Source organism: Microcaecilia unicolor, chromosome 5, assembly GCF_901765095.1.
Source record: "Microcaecilia unicolor chromosome 5, aMicUni1.1, whole genome shotgun sequence".
Taxonomy (NCBI): Eukaryota; Metazoa; Chordata; class Amphibia; order Gymnophiona; family Siphonopidae; genus Microcaecilia; species Microcaecilia unicolor.
In genome coordinates this window covers 23,657,510-23,678,394 of record NC_044035.1, presented here as the reverse complement: position 1 = coordinate 23,678,394, position 20,885 = coordinate 23,657,510, and the positions used below count along the sequence as shown (strand labels likewise).

At 44.9% G+C, this 20,885-nt stretch overlaps 1 protein-coding gene across 1 annotated transcript in view; it reads left to right on the top strand.

Annotated features, from left to right (window-relative positions):
• LOC115471047 overlaps positions 1-20,885 on the top strand; it is a 248,630-nt gene that overhangs the window by 39,369 nt on the left and 188,376 nt on the right. The window contains exons 2-4 of the mRNA XM_030204716.1: positions 1,507-2,429; positions 11,654-11,791; positions 19,828-19,958. Coding sequence (XP_030060576.1) covers positions 1,727-2,429; positions 11,654-11,791; positions 19,828-19,958 — 972 coding nt within the window. The 5' untranslated portion in view covers positions 1,507-1,726. The remainder of the gene's footprint in view (positions 1-1,506; positions 2,430-11,653; positions 11,792-19,827; positions 19,959-20,885) is intronic.

Sequence of the window (20,885 nt, the reverse complement as noted above, 5' to 3'; positions counted from 1 at the left end):
TTTCCCAGGACCAAAGTCCACCACCCTAACCACTAGGCCACTCCTCCACTGTTGCTACTATTTGAGATTCTACATGGAATGTTGCTCTTCCACTAGCAACATTCCATGTAGAAGTCGGCCCTTGCAGATCACCAATGTGGCTGCGCAGGCTTCTACATGGAATGTTGCTAGTGGAATAGCAACATTCCATGTAGAATCTCCAATAGTAGCAACATTCCATGTATAATCTCCAATAGTATCTATTTTATTTTTGTTACATTTGTACCCCGCGCTTTCCCACTCATGGCAGGCTCAATGCGGCTTACATGGGGCAATGGAGGGTTAAGTGACTTGCCCAGAGTCACAAGGAACTGCCTGTGCCTGAAGTGGGAATCGAACTCAGTTCCTCAGTTCCCCAGGACCAATGTCCACCACCCTAACCACTAGGCCACTCCTCCACTGTTGCTACTATTTGAGATTCTACATGGAATGTTGCTCTTCCACTAGCAACATTCCATTCCATGTAGAAGTCGGCCCTTGCAGATCACCAATGTGGCCGCGCTGGCTTCTGCTTCTGTGAGTCTGACGTCCTGCACGTACGTGCAGGACGTCAGACTCACAGAAACAGAAGCCTGCGCATCCTTCTACATGGAATGTAGACTCTCCAATAGTAGCAACATTCCATGTAGAATCTCCAATAGTATCTATTTTATTTTTGTTACATTTGTACCCTGCGCTTTCCCACTCATGGCAGGCTCAATGCGGCTTACATGGGGCAATGGAGGGTTAAGTGACTTGCCCAGAGTCACAAGGAGCTGCCTGTGCCTGAAGTGGGAATCGAACTCAGTTCCTCAGTTCCCCAGGACCAAAGTCCACCACCCTAACCACTAGGCCATAAGTTCCGAGTCTTCCACGGACTGCCCTGGCATTGCCCGGATTGTGCTGAGGCAGTCAGAGCTGATACTCCATAACACTGCAATGTTAAGCGCCTTTGAATGTGAGCAAATGACCCTCTTAGTGTGGTTTAAGTGGGCAGGAGCCTTTCTTGTCAGCTTAAAGCATGCTGAATATTGATTCCTAAGCTTTTTCACATGACTGAGAAGGTTCTGTGAGGCGATGTGAGATAGGAGCTTGCGCATAAGCCCTATAATACCTCTTCAGAAAGTTTTTCTGTGGAGGCTTATCCACCATGCAGGTTCCTTCACTCAATTATTGTTTGACTACTTCATGCTTATTACAATAATTAAGAGAAAATCCATTTATTTCTGAAAATTTTTTATCCCATGTCTTCATCTTAGGTAATAAAGTATAGGATATGTAATCTATTTACGATATTGCTAATTTAATGAATTTATAATCTAAATTTGAGCATAGAGATATTACGTGACCTGCTCAAAATTGCTCAGAAAGTATTGGCTAGGAAAAACAACTGGTGTCTCCAAGTTCACAGCTTTACTTTAATCCCAGTGTTGGGCTGCAAAATTATTATACAAATCTTCTAATGTTGATTTTTATCTTTTATTACAGAAACTTGGTGGTGTTAACTCTGTTGGATTTTGTACTCTGTTGACTGGATGAATTGTGCCTTCAGATGCAATATGTAACAGATGGGTTTCATTCCACTCACGTTGTTTTTTCCAGTCTGTGTGTTGGAAGTTTACAATATACATTGTAAATACCACAATTTGTTGTTTTTGTTGATAAGAAAAAAGGAGTTCATGAAGTCGTTTCAGAGCCAGAAATCACCATGAGTAGTAATATAGGAAAAGAGAAGGACTCTAAGGAAAAGGAACTGAAAGTCCCATCTGTGAAGGAAAGAGAAAAGGAAGCAAAAGCCTCTGGAGGATTTGGGAAAGACGGCAAAGAAAAAGAGCCTAAGACTAAAGGGAAAGATGCCAAAGAAGGGAAGAAAGACTCGAGCGGTGCACAGCCAGGGGTGGCTTTTTCCGTGGATAACACAATTAAACGTCCTAATCCAGCACCAGGAGCACGCAAAAAATCTAGCAATGCCGAGGTGGTCAAAGAGCTAAACAAATGTCGAGAAGAGAATTCAATGCGTCTGGATTTGTCCAAGAGGTCTATACACATACTTCCAGCATCTGTCAAAGAACTGACCCAGTTAACTGAACTCTATTTGTACAGTAACAAGCTTCAGTCCCTACCGGCAGAGGTGGGATGTCTGGTGAACCTGATGACATTGGCTCTAAGTGAGAATTCGCTTACCAGTTTACCGGACTCTCTGGACAGTTTGAAGAAACTGCGGATGCTTGACCTACGGCATAACAAACTTCGAGAAATTCCTTCTGTGGTGTACAGGCTAAGTTCTCTCACCACCCTCTATCTACGTTTTAATCGCATAACTGCTGTTGAGAAGGATATCAAAAACTTGTCGATGCTCACTATGCTTAGTATTCGGGAGAACAAAATCAAGCAACTACCTTCTGAAGTTGGTAAGATAAATTAATTCTTTATTCCATCCCCTTCACCCTTTCTGTCCAAGAAGAAATGTGGTTCTTAGGTCCTGATTGGTAATCGCAGTAGAAGGTAACTTCTGGTTTCCTCTTTGAACACTCCCTCTTTTCACCATGCTTAGCATTCGGGAAAATAAAATCAAGCAACTACCTGCTGAAATTGGTAAGATAAATTATTTCTTTATTCTATCCCCTCTGCCCTTTCTGTCCAAGAAAAAATATGATTCCTAGGTCATAGGTAATTGTGGTTTTTCCTGTTACATTGTTCAGTTTTTTACAGTGTGGCATATAAAATCAAGGTGCTTGTAATGTCTGTATTTCTGTTTTTATGATCACGTTTTACTGAATCACTCAAATTGCTTGATTGGCTGGCTTACGCCTTTTAGTTAATGTTATGCTCTGTTTATTGATTGTCTTCCTTTGGACTACCTTTCAACCCATAGCAATTTTATAATGAACATGATGTAGGGGAGAGAATGGCATGTCCCTGTAAGGTTATTTATTTATTTTTTAAATTAACAGTATTATCTTCAGCTGTAAACAGAATTATCATTGATTTCCCCCTTCCCAGTCTGTTAACGTTTCTGCTTGTGTTTTATGCCAAGGTACTGATTTTTTTTTTTTTAATATATCTTCTGCTTTGCAACTTCCATCATTGTGACTTGTAATCAGGTGCTGCCTGCCTAGTTCTTTACAGGGTGTCATGCAGATATGCAAGGAATAAATATAGAATGGTTAACTGAAGGAGAAGAATTACTGGGAAAAGAACGTTTTGGCTACTGGCTGGTGATGGAAATTAGATAAACATTTAGGAGCAATTGGAGTATAAATGAGTCAGCATATTGACCTGAAATGACAGGCATGTTTAGGAACTGAAGATAGGTCATCAGGCCTAAGTAGCTGAGGAGAGACAATCTTCAGCAGTTGGTACATAGCCAGCTGCTGTGTTAGCTTTGGATCTTCCTCTCCCTGTATTTATCGTAGTCAGTATAGTGGCCTGCATATCCGTACTCTAGCCAGTAACTATCCCCTCCTCCCCCTACATTCCCACAGTAACTTGTCTCTTGTAAGCTCCTGGATTTATTGGCTTAACGAAGAAAGGTTTCTCCTATTTCCTAGTTTCATTTGCAGCAGACCAAAATGTTTTAGCACTGTAATGTTGGAAAGTTGAGTTGAGAAGGGGGAAAAGGTAATAATGAGAAAATACATAATATGCTCAAGATGATGCACAGCAAGTTGTGTAACACAGTAGCAGGGAAGGAGCTGATAGGAGGCAACTGAACTCCCCTTCACCCACCTACCTACCCACAGCCTATCATCAAGCAATGGAGAGAGACTTTAGGCAGTGGTTGGTGGGGTGATGGAAGATAATCCAAAGCTACAGCTACTAAGAGTTTGTGGGACGGGGCATCCACCCACCTACTCCAAAAAGCAGCAGCCTAAGCCTCTCTTCATTGTTCACCTACCTCCGGCAGCTGCAATTTTAACCCTTCCCACAGCTAGTCCCATCCACTTTTCATCACCTACTCAGCCACCCAGCAGCAGCCTTGGCTCACATCCCCATCCATAGCAGTAGCCTCTGAACCTCTTCTCTACCCTCCAAAACAGTAGCTTCTCTCAATCACTACTCCCCCCCCCCTCCCAAAACAAACAAACAAAAAAACCAGATTCTTAAAAAAATTTAATTTATCCTACCATCAAGGCTGCTGAAGAATTGTCTCCTCAGCAACAGTGCTCCTTAAGGGCTGCTTTTGCGGTGGCTATCACTCCAAATATCTTCCTGATCAAGGTGGCTCTTTATGGGCTGCCTCTCCAGGGTGGATACCCCCAGTTCTCTCTCTCTCTCCCCCCCCCACCCACAGCGCATGCACACACGTACTCTCTGCCTTCCCTCAACTCTCACCCCCCCCCCATAGATCTGTCAATCACCACCCCAGATACGCTCCTGTGGCATATCCCCTCTCCCTCCGGTAGCTGTTTCCCAATGATGACTGCCCCCCAAACTGAGTTCTCAATACTGCTCTCCAGATTTTTATCTTCTCCCCCTGCATATACCTCCCCAGCTCCTGCTCCCTAGCACTCTAACACCAGTTTTTGCCCCCTCTCCCTCCAGGAACACAGACACTCAGTTCATGCTGCCCCTACCCCTAGCATTACTAGAGAAACAGAAGCGGAAATGCAAGATATTGGAGATGCACAGGTTCCAAAGGTGACATGACCCATTGATAAATAAAATAAAATATATTTTTTGTACCTTTGTAGTCGGAGCCTTTTGTTTTTCCATTCAGTTTGTTCTGTGTCTCTCTAGCTTTTGTCTGTTTTTCCTACCTCCCCAGGATCTCCTGTTTATTCGACATTTCATCTCTTTCCATGTCTGCCATCCATCTTCTGTCTGTGTCCCTATCTGTCCTCTCCAGCATCTCTCTTTGTTGTCCCTGTGCTGCATGTGCTCTTTTAGTGTCCCTATCCTCCCCTTACATTCAGCATTGCCGCTCTGTGTCCCTATCCTTCCATCTGTGATCAGCAGTGCCCCTCTGTGTTGCTATCCTACCCTTTTCCACCATTGCTGTGTCCCTGTCTCTTTTCTTACTCCACGCCCAGCATGTCTGTGCCTTGTTCCGCCCGTCTCATACCCCTGGGTCCAGGACGTTTCCATCTTCTTCCAGTCCCCACTCCACCCCAGAGTCCAGCACACCTCCATCTCCCTTCAGCCCCCACCCCGTCCCAGGGTCCAACACATCTCATTCTTCTCCCCCCCCCCCCCCACATTGGTCCAACATATCTTTTTCTCTCTCCCCACCATTCCTGAATGTAGTGTCTTTGTCACCTCCCTCCCCCACCCTGGAAACTTGCCTCTGATTCTTTGTCAGCGTTGTCAACCTTAAAGACATGCCACTCTGGCTGACATCGGGGCTTTCCCTCTGCCAGGTCCCGCCTTCTGTGGGGTAACTTCCTACTTCAGTGAAGGTGGAACCCGTCAGTGGGAAAACCCTATACCGGCCAGAGAAGCGTGTCTTGAAGGCTGCTGCTGCTGACACGGGATGAGAGGCAAGTTTCTATGGGGGAGGGGGAAAGGTGATAGAGGGATGCTGAATTCGGGAGTGGGGGAGAGAGAGGAACTGTGTGGGCAGGGACAAAAAAGATTTTTTTGTAGGTGCCATGGCGACCTGACACCTGGGATTTGTTGAGCCCTGGTTTACTCTAATGTCCGTTCCACAGGACACCTCCCTGTCTATTTTCTCTGTGCCCTACTGGAGTATTTATTTATTATGATTTATTTACTGCCTTTTTGAAGAAATTCACCCAAAGTGGTATTCAGCTAGAACAATCTGGACACGGGCAATAGACAATTTCAGCAGAAAAACATATTAAGATAATACATATTGTATCATAGTACGCTGCTTAAAATCTAAGCATGATGCACAATAGAACATATTAATAGATAGCATAGGGTGTAACTGGAAGAGGAACATATAGAAAGGTAGGATAGAGTAAAATGAGTTAAATAGAAAATAATGGTGACTAACTTAAGAAAAGTTGCACATATGCAGTCAGAAAGATGCATGAAAATGATCTCAGCTAGGGTAGGAGTGGATGAGCAAGTCCTGCTACAGTATGTGCTGCTGGTGTTAGTCCTTGTGTGTGAGACTAGCTAGTGAGTTGCTCCTTCCATTAAAGGCTTGAGAGAAGAGCCACGTTTTTATCTGCTTTACAAGGGACTGCAGTTGGTGGATTGTAGCATTATGCATTAGTTTCCAGTGTTTTAATGGTTTTCACCTAAGGATAGTCAAATGTTCTCTCTCTTGTTCTTCCTCATTTAAGGAAAGGGTTTGGAATGAGACTGAGAGATCCTGTGCGTGTGATTTTAACATGAGGAACTACATCTATGTGATTTATACCTTAGTTGTCTTGCATAAATGGGTTTGCTAGTCAAATTTCTACTCTCTCTTTATACCACTTTCCATCTTGAGTGGTCCTCCCATCTCTGCCTCTTTGTTCCCAGTTACAAAATTCCAGATGATCTTGCATCATTTCAAGGTTGGATTGCATCATGTCAGGAGCTCATCGTACAGTAGTAGATTGGTGTTGTATAATGTATGGGTTACCATATGGCTCCAGAAAAAGGAGGACGGATTGAGCCAGCCGGGTTTTACTTCCATTGCTTTCCAAGCAATGGAAGTAAAACCCGGCTGGCTCAATTCGTCCTCCTTTTTCTGGAGCCATATGGTAACCCGTGAGTGAAACAGAATTGGTGAAAGACCTGAACCAGTTCTCACATTAATATTTTTTGTGCTGTCACTCTTCATCTTCTCAGTCTCCCTTCCAGAACATAGACTTGTTTTCTTTGGCTTTCTTCCATTTTTTTTTTTGTTTTTACTTTACATTTTTTATTGATAATTTTTCATAAGGAACATACAAATAAATTGAAATCTGTTACAACCATATGTTACGCCGATCAAATTCCACACAATCTTTAGGCATTGTATTGATACTAACAACACTACTAAATTCAAAATCAAGATCACAGACGGTCCTCATCCTTAAAATGTTCCTTCCCCCACCCCCTCCCCCAACTAACACCCTTCTCCCAACTCCTGAGAATAATTGTACTTTGTGAGCTAAGTGATTCTGAGCATGATCCCTGAATAAGTTATAAACAAAGCAACAGGGAGAGGAAAACAGATGAACACATTTACACAAGAAAACATCCCAAGGCAATGAATCGGCCCTCCCAGCAGTCTTGTCCCCATATATAATTATTCCTCCACAGACTGCCATACCTGTGAGTGATCTTGTCCCTTTCCTCATCGTTCCTGAGTGATCATGTCAAATATATGCATTCTGTAACCAGAACTCTCCAAATGGACAAGGAGGGGTCAGATTCCACTCCCCAAGTTCTAACTATGTCCATTTTGTTAGCCAAAATCAGGAGGGCCAGTTTCTGGTGACCAATATGGAATAAGACCCAACATGTAAGCCACCTTATGCTGGGCCCACTTTTTCTCCGTCCAAAGATAAACCTTATTCCAAACCATCTGCCAATACTTTTGAGTAACCAGACATTCCTTGTCACTTGCAGCAGATGAATCCAGGAACTAGTGGGTTAAGTCCGCCTACCAGCAGGTGGAGATAGAGATTAACAAACTAAAGGCAGCTCCTTCCTCAGTTAGTATGTCTCTATCTCAGCAGGTGGTGGATGGCTTTTTCTCCAGCTCCTGGACCCAAGGCCTCTGAGGGTGCTCCTGGACCGGTGGCCAGTTTGAGCCGGGGGGTGGTGGACTGGTGGTGTCCCCTGTCGGCTGCATACGCAGTTGCTGGGTCCCAGCTGCACCTCAAATTCCCTCTGAACAGGCTTTTGCTGTTCCTTTCCTTCCCTGTTTGTTTCTGCCTCCTCACTAAAAAAAAAAAAAAAGAGAACCATAGAATTTATTTAAAAGAGAAACACAGGGAAGTGTGTTTTTGCTGAGAGCAGGTTTGTGTTACTGCTGTCCGAGTCCTGTTTTCTGTTGCCTGCTTGTCTGAGCCTGCCTCGAAGTGGAGTTGGAGAGTTTTTTTTTTTTCTTTGATTCAGCTGTCAGTTCCCGCGCTTTCCCGGTCCAGGGTAAGTCCTGCTGGGTTCCTGTTTGGGGACGGGCGATGGCAGCAGAGGCGGTAAAATGCTGTTCCCGATGCGGGAAGTGGCGTTTGGCGGCAGGCCTTTGCAGCGTGTGCTGATTTGGCAGGACTCGACGGAGTGGTGACCCCCCCTCCCCCCCCCGAGTGCGTGCTTTCCCGCCCAGAGCCTGGCGATTCTCACGCCATTTTGCGATCGGTCGCGGAGCCGGCTCCGGTAGCGGTTTTGGGCAAAGCTTCTTCTCCGCTGGTAGGGGAGTCGGGGGGCTGTCAGGCACTGTGGGCGGTGGTGCAGGTGCAATGGCTGCGACCTCCTCCGTTGCGGGGGATGGGTTTTTGCCAGAGTTTATTTTGCTACTCCATCAGGTGTTTTTGTTGAAAAGGCCTTGCCCCCCCCCTCACGCGGCTGCGACAGCTTCAGCCTTTGATTCTCTCAGATTCTCTCAGGGGGTCTGGGGGTAACCAAGAGATTTTGAGTTTTTCCCCCAGAGGATTTCTCCTCCCTTAAAAGCCTAGGCTTTCTTTGGGGTCTGAGGAGGGGTCCTGCATACGGTCGCCTGCAGCTTCTCTGTGGTGGCTCTCTCAGAGCAGACGGGGGTAGAGGACGTGGAGGACGGTGTCCTCACTGACCAACCGGAGGACAGTTCCGCCATGAGGATTTTCCATATGGAGGAGTTGTCCTCCTTTATCTCTCAGGCGCTGGAAGCCCTGAATATAGAGGACCCTGAGAATGCGGCTTCTCAGGCGGTCAACCCCAAGATGACTAGTACCAGATGACTTTCTAAGGCCTTTCCGGTACATGAAGCCATTGAAGAGTTGATTTCGGCCCAGTGGGCGGATCCGGATGGGGGGCTGAAAGTAGCCAGGGCTATGGTCAGGCTGTATCTGGTTTCAGCGGACTGTTTAGAGCAGTTTGCTCTACCTAGGGTGGATACCCTGGTGACGGCGGTCACTAAGAAGACTACTGTTCCAGTGGAAGGTGGTGTGGCACTTAAGGATATGCAAGACAGATGGCTAGATGCCTCTTTAAAACGTGCCTTTGAGGTGGCCGCTTTGACACTTCAAGCTTCTGTTTGTAGTTCTCGAAGCGACTTGGCCGATAAATCATCTGGAGTTGCGAGCAGTCGTGAATGTGCTGCGGAGTTTTCAGGACCTTCTGCAGGGGCAGGTGGTTCGTGTATTCTCGGACAACACCATGACGGTGGCCTACAACAATCGGCAGGGGGGCACTCGCAGTCTTCCCTTGGCAGTGGAAGCATCTCGTCTTTTAGTATGGGCAGAAGCGCATGTTTAGAGTCTGTCAACAGCGCACATTGCGGGTCAAGACAATATTCAAGCAGATTTTCTCAGCCAGACTCTTTTGAATGCAGCGGAATGGATGCTGTCGAACTCGGCTTTTCGGCTGATCTGTCAACGTTGGGGAAGACCAGTAATGGATCTCATGGACATGGCTTGCAATGCCAAAGTTCCCCAGTTCTTCAGCCGCAAACGGCAGCCAGTATCCGCAGGATTGGATGCTCTTCTCCAGCCATGGCTGGAACAACAGCTACTCTATGTTTTTCCGCCGTGGCCTCTGATAGGGAGAGTTCTTTGCCGCATAGGGCGGCATCAGGGGCCGGTTGTTCTAGTGGCCCCAGACTGGCCCCGACGGCCGTGGTATGTCTCTCAGAGCCACCATTGCGACTTCCAGTGACTCCCGATCTACTGCATCAAGGGCTAGTTCAGATGGAAAATCCTTCCCGCTTTGGTCTTACGGCCTGGCTATTGAGAGGCGGCAGCTGAGGAAGAAGGGATTTTCAGGACCAGTCATTGCCACTGTTTTGGGGGCACGGAAGCAGTCTACTTCAGCAGCGTACGCGCGAGTGTGGAAAGCTTTCTCGGCGTGGTGTGCTTTGCGTGCTGAATTGCCTTTTTGGGCGGACCTTCCGGTTATTCTGGAGTTCCTTCAGGATGGTCTTCAAAAGGGATTGGCATATAATTCCCTTCGAGTGCAGGTGGCTGTGCTAGCTTGTTTTAGGGGCAAACTGGATGGTTCCTTTTTAGCAGCTCACTCTGATGTGGTCTGTTTCCTACACGGGGCTTTTCGGCTTCGGCCTCCTCTGCGGCAGCTGTGCCCGGCGTGGCATTTGAATGTGGTACTGCGAGCCCTCCAGGCCCCACCGTTTGAGCCGCTGAATAAGGTTTCTGAGAAGGATCTAACACTTAAGACAGTGTTTTTGGTGGCCATTGCTTCGGCTAGGAGGATTTCTGAAATTCAGGCTTTGTCTTCCAGAGATCCTTTTTTCAGTTTTCTGCAGCAGGGGTGTTGATCTGGACGGTGCTGTCGTTTCTATCTAAAGTGGTTTCGGCTTTCCATGTCAATCAGACGGTTTATCTTCTGTCTTTTCGATGAGAGGATAATCCGGGGGAGTTTGCCTCGCTACGTTTCCTGGACGTGCGGAGAGCCTTGTTTCGGTACTTGCAGATCTCTAACGAGTTTCGACGCTCGGATCATCTCTTTGTGCTCTTGTCGGGATCATAAAGAGGTGAGGCGGCTTCTAAGGCTTCCGTTGCTCGCTGGATTAGGGAAGCCATTGGAGCGGGGTTATCTGCTACAAGGGTGGGCGTCTCCAGTGGCCCTGAAGGTGCATTCTACTCGGGCACAGCCGGCTTCTTGGGTGGAGGCGTCGGCCTTATCTCTGGAAGAGATTTGTCAGGCGGCTACTTGGGCATCCCGTCATACTTCTGCGAAGCATTACAGGCTAGAAGTGTCTGTTCGGGAGGATGCGAGTTTTGGGGCGGGAGTGTTGGCGCGGGCAGCGTCGGCTTCCCACCCTACTTAAGGATTGCTTTGGTACATCCCACTAGTTCCTGGATTCATCTGCTGCAAGTGACAAGGAAGGTAAAATTATGTCTTAACTGATAATTTTCTTTCCTTTAATGCAGCAGATGAATCCAGGATCCCTCCCTAGTTCAGCCAATGGTTTTTTTCATTTTCCGCGCAGTGTGGCTATTTTTTCCTTCCGGGTTCTCTTTTGCAGAGTTCAGACAGATATGGGAACACGGAAAGGATTCCAATTTCTGGATCAAGTTGCAGTTATTTCGAAGTTCTTATTTGGTTCTCTGTTTTTCATAGTGAGGATGTTTTCCGTTTGTTATTGGTTTCATATTTTTGGCCTTGGCAAATGCTTACGAATGACATACTAACTGAGGAAGGAGATGGCCGTCTGGCATCACTGCCTTTAGTTTGTTTATCTCTATCTCCACCTGCTGGTAGGCGGACTTAACCCACTAGTTCCTGGATTCATCTGCTGCGTTAAAGGAAAGAAAATTATCAGATAAGCCCTAATTTCTCCTTGTGTGCTGCTGGGGCTGGATCTGGGAGCTTATATAATAAAGACACATAGGTGTTTGTTTGTTGTCTACATTAAAGCCTACTTTATTAAGGCAATTTTTTGGACTTTCTGCAAAGGTAACACGTTATAAAAGTGTCCTCCACAATGTATAAGAGTGTTTGTGTGTAATATAGATAGATATATAGATAGATAGGTGTAGCAATGGTACTTTACAAATACCAATTTTATTTCTTTTAACTTCTTTACCCCTGCCAGGTGAGTTGTGTAACCTCATAACGTTGGATGTGGCTCACAATCAGCTTGAACACCTTCCAAAAGAGATTGGAAATTGTACACAGATCACCAACCTAGACCTGCAGCACAATGAGCTTCTGGACCTCCCAGATACCATAGGTAATGAACTATTTTCTCCTGATTTAGACCATTAACTGTTGAGTAAAAAAGACCACAGTTATAGCAGGTGTGAGATCTTCAACAGGGACTAAGGATATCTTAGAAAAATATTGTTGTCTTTTTTTGCCTGCCACTGGAAGTGAAAGCTGCAGTAGCGTTCTCAGTGAAACTTGCATGCCGAGCTTTTCTTGGGTTCACAGTTTCATTTTATACTAGGAATGCTCAGTATGTTCCACCATTATCGTGTTACAGACATTGAGGAATTTAACTGGCTGCTAATGCACAGTCTGTCTCTTTAAATCCAAGGAGACTTTCCACAGTTCACCTGCAGTCTCTGTCTTTGATGGAGAGTACTATGAAATGGATCTAGTCCATTTCCAGTTGCACAGTTTGCGTATTTGATAGAATAACACATCCTTTGAGAGAGGAGAGAACGATTCCCTACTTCAAAGATCTTTCCGTCCTTTGGGTTAGGTAGTTCCAGAAACATACAGGGCTAAACCGAACATTTTTTTCCCTGTGTAATTAAATTCACATTGAACAGATGGCAGATTAAAACAAATGTGTTTTAAATAAACACTGCCATTGTGGTTTAAGATTTATGATGCCTGCTGCAGGATAGTGTTAAAAAAAAGAAATGTTTGGAATCACACAGCCTACAGTGTATCTGATGAACTCAGCGTTCAGTGATCCAAGATGTTCCCAGATTAGGGGAGGTTTGGGAATCAATGCAGCAGGTTCACTGGCCAAATACAATGATATCTTGAATGGATGAAACACTGGTAGAGGACTGTTGGGCTAATGACTGCAGACAAGTAAAAAAATAGCTGTTTCCTTGTCATCTGTGGCCATACCGTTCTGATCAAGTGGGTGTTATTTCCTCCTACCAATAGATGGAGGTAGAAAAAACTGAAATTTTCCAGTGAACTCAGCAGTATAATCTGCTGGTGCTCAGTGGGAAGTTCCAGTATTTTTATCTCTAGCAAATGGTAGATCATTTAGGCTGGTGCTTCTGGGTCCTGGCCTAGCTCCCCAGTGTGCAGGCTGTGACCATACAATGAGGTTGAGCCTAACAGCTGCTCCCAGCTTCCTGGTTCTTGGACTGGATCTGGCAGAACACAGAGCATGGCTTCACTGCCCCCAATCCCCTGCTTTTTAGCATCCACTAGATGAGGCAGCTGGCCCTGTGGGGCCTGCCAGAGGGGTACGGGTCCCCGTCCTCCTTCCCTCATTGCCCTTATACCCTGTTTGGGTGTTTTCCCCCTGGGCTGTCCTGCAGCTCTCATGCAAAACAAAACCATTTAAATCTGGTCTGCCTGGTTTGATTTTATTCCCATATTGGGGAAATAAAGTGCATTCAGTAATAATAAAAAAAAATACCAAAACAAAAAACAAGAGTATGTCCCAGGGAGACAGTGGAGATGCTGAAGCCCTGGGCCGAGGTTGGCCTGAAATGCGGGGAGGTGTTACTGGAGGCACCTTGCAACCATGTTAGATTGTGTCTTTTGTTCTCTTGCAACAGTTTCTGTACAGCAAGAGACTTCACAGCCCTCATCGAAGTTTGGTGGGGTGGGGTTTCTCTCCTACCCATCCTGGGTCTGCCTGTTTGTGTGTGGCGGGGGGGGGGGGGGGGGGGGAGGCAGGCAATCTCAATGGGTCCCCTAGCACGTTTTGGCTCTAGAGCATAACCCCATCTGTCTCCAAATATCAGCTGTGAAAGATGACATCAAGAAACTAATGAAGGAATTGGCAGCAATTAAGGAATCATCCATGACTACCCAATTCCCAGCCAGTTTACCACCCGCACTGCCACAGAGAATAAAGCAACAGATGGGTCACAGTAGGCTCAAGTAGACTGACCTGTGTCACAACCTTTGCCCTTATAGAATTCTTTTGTTGCACTGGAGCAGTATGATCAGAAAAGAAGTACTGAGGTGGTGCCAGAGGCAAGAAATGTCACTCAGTCCAAAGGATCTCCCCAAAACAGTGACAAATTGGCAAATGTAGTAAAGCAGTGCACGGTCAGACAGAGAAATAAATCTGTCTGGACGCCGCGGTTTAAATCCCCACTGAGGCGTCTTTCGTCAGATGAAATATATATTATTTTTTTAAATTGTATTTTATTTTATTGTCCGCCAGGCAAATGGAAAGTTGTTAAAGACAATTTTTATGATTTTATTGGGAAAGCTGTTTTAAATTTCCATTAAAACCTATTGTTAGGTGATATAACTCTTCATTTAGAGTTAGTGGATAATGTGAATGCGTATGATTTGAGAGCCTTTTTAGATAGTTTGAATTTCACACTGCCATCACCCTCTCCAACATATGAAAAGGGACATCAGTTAGATATGATAGCTTATTCATATACTATATGGGGGGGGGGGGGGGATATAATTATATCTGACCCGATATGGAGTGAAATTATATGGTCTGATCATTTTCAGACATCCTTTACTCTCTATTGAACGCCAATGCCTAAGAATCAGACTAGGCACACTAAGATTAGATCCTGGTCCTCTCCTTGTCTGCCTTAGATTCTCAACTCTCTTTTTGTTCCATTTTTGTGCTTATGATGCCTTAACTGCATAAATATTTGTTCAATGTAACTGGAAAAGATACCCAGTAATAGTACCTGCACTGCAAAAACACTAATAAACATCTTTGTTTTTCATATTCACGAAGTACACTAATTCAGTGTTTCCCAAGTCAAGTCCTGGAGTGCCCCTTGCCAGTCAGGTTTTCAGGGTATCCACATTGAATGTGCATGAAAGATGTTTGCATATAATGGAGGCAGTGTATGCAAATCAAGTTCTTGTATATTTCGTTCACAGGACAAATCCCTCCTCTCAGTACCCTTCTCCACCACCGCCAACTCCAGGCTCCGCTCATTCTGCCTTGCCTCACCCTATGCTTGGAACAACCTTCCTGGCACCTAACTCTTACCGTTCAGTAAATCCAGACTGCCCCAATTTGACTGCCCCTATCGGACTGACCGTTCACTTGTCTTCTAGATTGTAAGCTCTTTGAGCAGGGACTGTCCCTCTATGTAAATTGTACAGCGCTGCGTAACCCTAGTAGCGCTTTAGAAATGTTAAGTAGTAGTAGTAGTATATTCATTGTGGATATCCTGAAAACCTGACTGGCAAGGGGTACTCCAGGACCGGACTTGGGGAAACACTGCACTAATTGATTGGGAAAGAAGAGAAGCAGGGCAGTTCGTCTGCCCAGCTGGAGTTAACTTGACCCTGAGGACTCACATCAACCTGAGCTGGACAAGGGCCACGGCAAAGAGGGTGGGGGTGAAGCGGTAATAGTGGGGGAGAGTGAACGAATTGATCAGGAGGGGACGCAGCAGATGTTTGAAGCCTGCAGTAGGGATGTACATTTCTTTGAAATGATGTAGGAAATGTCAGCAACGTTTCCCATGTCGTTTCTTGCCGTTTTTAACCCAAAATGACAGGGAACATTTTGTCCATGTTTCAGTATTTCTTCTTATTTTATTTAATTTAATTTGGCTCCTACTTTTTTTTCCAGCTGTAGCTCAAGGTGAATTACATTCAGGTCTAGTAGGTATTTCCCTGTCCTTGGAGGGTTTACAATCTAAGTTTGTATCCAAGGCAGTGGAGAGCTAACGCTCCAGTTTACTAAGCAGTGGTAGTGGCTGTCCATGCGCTAGTACCGACACTGTGTCTGCACTAGTGCATGGACAGCCGCTAGCGCTGCTTTGTAAACAGACCCCTAAGTGTCTTGCTCAAGGGTCACAGGGAGCTGCAGTGGGATTTGAACTGGGCTTTCCTGGTTCTTAGCCTGCTGCTTCAACCATTGCTTAATTGTGTGTTCTGTTGGCCCAAGATGCACTATTGACAACATTGCCGTTGAAATTAAAAAAGAGTATTTTGAAAATACCCCAAATAAAATGAAAAATCTGTGAATAAAATGGAAAACCTGCACTGCCACAGCCCATATCTCGACTGTGAATGGGATAAATGGGAGCATTTGGAGACCTGGGGCTGTGAGGGAGAGAAAGTATAAAGGGATATGAAACCCCTTTCCCTACAGTGTCAGTCCTCACCTCTTCTCTGTTGCTTTCCTACTTGCCCTTTTTAGCATTGATTAGCTGTAAGACCAGTTCCTTGTTTAAAGTTTTTGGTTGTTTATAGAGTTGTTCATTGCAGTTTAGGCTCCTTGAGCCAGTCAAGATGGAAAATCATGAGAATCTAGTGGGCAAGCTATTGAAGAGAGCAATTGGTGTTGTAGAGAGCAGTGTGGGTAGATGGTGTCTGCTGTGAAGGATATGTTCACACTCTGTGGATCCTCTTTTGGGATGAGGGTGAGGGAAAGGGGGAGGGGATGATGCTTGACAATGGCAAGAGATCTTTGGGAAGCAGGGATTGACCAATTTGGAGCTATTTGTGGCTGGCCATCTCAGAAAGGAACCAGGAGGGAAAGGACCCCAAGTGGGATGGAAGTTGACTTGACTCGAAGTCTAAGGTTCAAATAAAGCTGTAGCTGCTTAAATCCCAGAAACTTGGTTTTTGTGGTGGTGGTGTTAAATAAGCAAGACTGTAGGGAAAGCTAGAGGGAGTAAAAGGGAGGAAGGAGAGTCCATCCATACCATCTTGGGTGCCTATCTACTATAATAATTTGCACCTCTGACATTCTGAAGCTGACTGCCAGGAAGTTGAAGCCCGGTTCGTAATGTCTGAAGCCTTCTGGTTACGTCACCGTGGTGCCTGGGAAACCGCGTCGCAACTCAAACACGGGCGCTACGAGTTCACATCACCATCTCCATCCCCACCCAGTTCAGCAGTCCGGCCTGCCCCCCGTACGTCACCCCCCTCCCTCTGTCTCTGTGGCCTCCAAGTGCAAGGAGGACGTGTGCGAGTGCCCCAGCCCTTCGTACGTGGCAGCTGCTGTTTAAAAAGTTTTCCCTTCTGCTCGGCCGGCAACACTCAAGTCCACCAAGTACAGACGCCGCTTCAGACAGGCTGTGGTTCGCTGTTCCTCTGGTCCTGCCCTTCCGCAAACAGGAAATGAGGGCGGGACCAGAGGAACAGCGAACCACAGCCTGTCTGACGCGGCGTCTGTACTTGGTGGACTTGAGTGTTGCCGGCCGAGCAGGAGGTAAAACTTTTTAAACAGCAGCTGCCACGTACGAAGGGCTGGGGCACTCGCACACGTCCTCCTTGCACTCGGAGGCCACAGAGACAGAGGGAGGGAGGCACTGGGTGGCAGAAATCGTAGAGGGGGGTCCTGAGACGAGAGGGAGGACGGGGAGGGGGTCCTCAGACGAGAGAGGGGGATAAGGAGGGGGGAGGGGGGAAGGGGGGAGGAGGAGGGGGGTCAGAGGGAAACGGGCCTCTTTTACTAGTGTTTTATAAGCACCTATTTTTAGGCTTTATGAACCCTTAAGAAAGCCCTAATTATAACTAAATTTAGTTCAAAATGTTTGTCCACCTTCCTGTGTACCTCTGTGAAAGAATTAATACAATCCTGGTTAATATATGCTGTTACTTTAAAAAGTGCATAGTGTTAGCTTGTAGCACTAAAATGTTTAGAAAGAAATTGTTATAGCTGTCTAGGAGTAATAACTTTTGGACTTTCTTAGTAAATTAATGCATGAGTCTATAAGTGCTAGAAACTTCCTCAATGAGTCAGGAAATTCAGCTACTGAATGAGGAAGTGCTGTTATACTCCTTTCTTTCTCTGCCTGTTTACCACAAGCTGTTACCCAGCACAACACAACACTAGATCAGTCCATGGCAGGTAGCTGCAGAGCTGTCAAGTCACTCAGTTCCGAGAAGGAGATTTTAAGCTAGTCATGGTTTTCTGACAATCCTGTCCTGGTGCATTATGAGACCTGCAGCACTGAATTCAATGAGTAGAATCGGGGAATACAAATATCACATTGCTTTGGGAGTGGAGGAGTGGCCTAGTGGTTAGAGTGGTGGACTTTGGTCCTGAGGAACTGAGTTCGATTCCCACTTCAGGCACAGGCAGTTTCTTGTGACTCTGGGCAAGTCACTTAACCCTCCATTGCCCCATTTAAGCCGCATTGAGCCTGCCATGAGTGGGAAAGCGCAGGGTACAAATGTAACAAATATAAAATAGATACTATTGGAGATTCTATATGGAATGTTGCTACTATTGGAGATTCTACATGGAATGTTGCTATTCCACTAGCAACATTCCATGTAGAAGGCTGCGTAGGCTTCTGTTTCTGTGAGTCTGATGTCCTGCACTTATGTGCAGGACATCAGACTCGCAGAAGCCTGCGCGGCCACATTGGTGATCTGCAAGGGCCGACTTCTACATGGAATGTTGCTAGTGGAATAGCAACATTAGTGGAATAGCAACATTCCATGTAGAATCTCCAATAGTAGCAACAGTGGAGGAGTGGTTAGGGTGGTGGACTTTGGTCCTGGGGAACTGAGTTCAATTCCCACTTCAGGCACAGGCAGCTCCTTGTGACTCTGGGCAAGTCACTTAACCCTCCATTGCCCCATGTATGCCGCATTGAGCCTGCCATGAGTGGGAAAGCGCGGGGTACAAATGTAACAAAAAAAATAAAAAATATACTTCTTTTCTGTAGTGAAATCAAAGCAATTTACATTTATTATATGCAGGTACTTTCTCTGTCCTTAGTGGACTCACAATCTAAGTTATTGTATCTGGGGCAATGGAGGGATAAGTAATTTGTCTAGGGTCCCAAGGACCTGCAGTGGGACTCGAGCCCAGTTCTCCATACTCGCAGCACATTACATTAATTATTAGGCTACGCCTCCATATGAGGCATCTAAGTTTAGGACAGCCATTGACTCCTAAGTTGAGACGCGTTGTGAATTAAGGCATCTACAGGTAGAATTCATCAGGGGTTAATTTTTTAATAAGCTAGATGTTTTGAATGTTGGTAAATCTGTGTGCAAATTTGTAGTATCTGTTGTAGATCTGAAAAGTGCTTATGCAGTGGCTCTAGTTGTCAGTCTGTAGATGCGATTGTTTTCATTAAAGTGGCTAGATCTAGTTCTAACTTTGTATGAAAGTCAACCTAGGATTGACTCTTCAAATTTACCAGAACCTGGTCAGTGAAAACTTGAAAAGTGCTTCTAATCCTGTTCACCAAGAGGATTGTACCCACTTCCTTTAGTGTCTAGAGCAAGTTATTTCAGTATTTGATACTTTTTTTAGCAACTACCCTCTGGCGTTAATCTCGCTGCAGAAACTAAGGTTGGGATTTTTATGATCAAAATGTGACATTTTATTATCTTGCATAACCGGCCACACCAGAGCTCCTCTGCTGTGCATCCAATCCCAAGCAGGGTGGAGAGCGCCTCCTGGTGGCTAATTTTTTTTAAACCTCAAGTGACTTCCCATTGGAATTATTTGAAAGTTAAGTGTTCTGACGTAGAGTCAGCCCTAAGCTTCAAGTAAAAATGTGCGTTAAAATATAGGCATACTTTGCTGCACCAGATGTAACAACCTCTGAATGTAACTCATTAGTACACATGTCCTTACTCATTGAACTAAGGTTAGGGCGGTACTTTACTTCCTGATACATAAGTCATTTTAGTGCACCAGGAATTTTGTGCTAAAGTGGAAGTAATCCACTATGCTATGGTTAGCACAGTTCATTATATTTTAACCCTTTATTTGCTTGTTTAATACTCACGTTGTTTTAATCATTCCCATAATAAATGAAACTCTCTAATCTCATATTTGTCTTGATTATCGTGAATAGATTGTAACTCTGTTGAGTAGCATTGTCTCATATGTTTGTGTGCAGTGTATGTCTATTAGTGTTACAGAAATGGTAAGTAGCAGTAATGGGGGCCTGAGAGTGCCTTAGGGACCCAACTAATGAATTTAAGCATCGATTCAAAACCAGGAAAAATTTTAGAGCTGTTTTCAAAAGTCCAATCTTCAGTTTTATGACAAGGAAACACGAATCAAGGTGATTTGTTTTGTAACTAATTCCCTTTCATATGAGGGAAAAAGTAGCAGTGTGGTCCTTACGAGCCATGTTATTTCCTTTGCAGGAAGCCTGTCTAGTCTGAGTCGTCTTGGTCTGAGGTACAACAGACTCTCAGCGATACCCAAATCCTTATCCAAATGCACTGAGCTGGATGAATTGAATCTGGAGAACAACAACATTTCCACGTTACCAGAGGTGAGAGATTAAAAAGGCCAGACAGTACTGGTAATCACTCCTAGACTTTTGTAGGCTCCTTTGGCCTTTCAAGTCTTCAGGTTGGTTGGTCTTCATCTGAGACTGTCACAACTGTGAACTCTGTGGGGTCACTAGGGAATCATTTTAGAAGTTCTACACACTCAAATAAGTGCTTATAAAATTCCCATAGCGTAGGCTCTGAGAAAACCTAGTGCCTACTTTTATGCAATATACATATATGGTTTCTCAAGGGCGAGCAATAGGTGGAGCAAGAGGCAGGATTGACACTTAAACACATAAGTGTCAATATTCAAAGCGATTTATCAGCCAGAAATGTCTCCTAGCTGGTTAAATCACTTGTGCGGGGGCTATCTGCAAACATTCAGCGGGACTTAATTGATTTGTGCCGCTAAATATCACTAATAATATAACTCTATCTATAACTTCTGAATTTTCCAAAATGTCAGTTAAACTTACATCTCTTTTCTCTGATAAAGAAGATTTTAAAGGAAATATAATTTTAGTCACCAAAAGGTGGCTATCAGAAAGTATTAGCAAAGTATCAGAGAAATATTTCTTCAAGAATTCAGTAGCTGATATATAGGATATTATAGGTAAATTTATCATTCTCAAGTTTGTTTCCCTTAATTGGTTCGTCAGAAATTCCAATTTTTACAAGAAAGATAACTATTCTTCTTTACCAAATTGTCTGATTTTCATAGAGACGCCATTTCCGTAATCAAAGTCTCCATTTTTATATCTTGGACTTCCACTTTGTTAGATAGGTATTAATATAAATTCTTTAACTCACATAGTGAAAAATTTTAAACATCTGAAGAAGAGAGTTATTCACACTCTGCTGCAGTTCCTATAGTACGTCCATTATGACATTATTGGCTTCACCAAGTCCAATTTCTCCACAGAAAC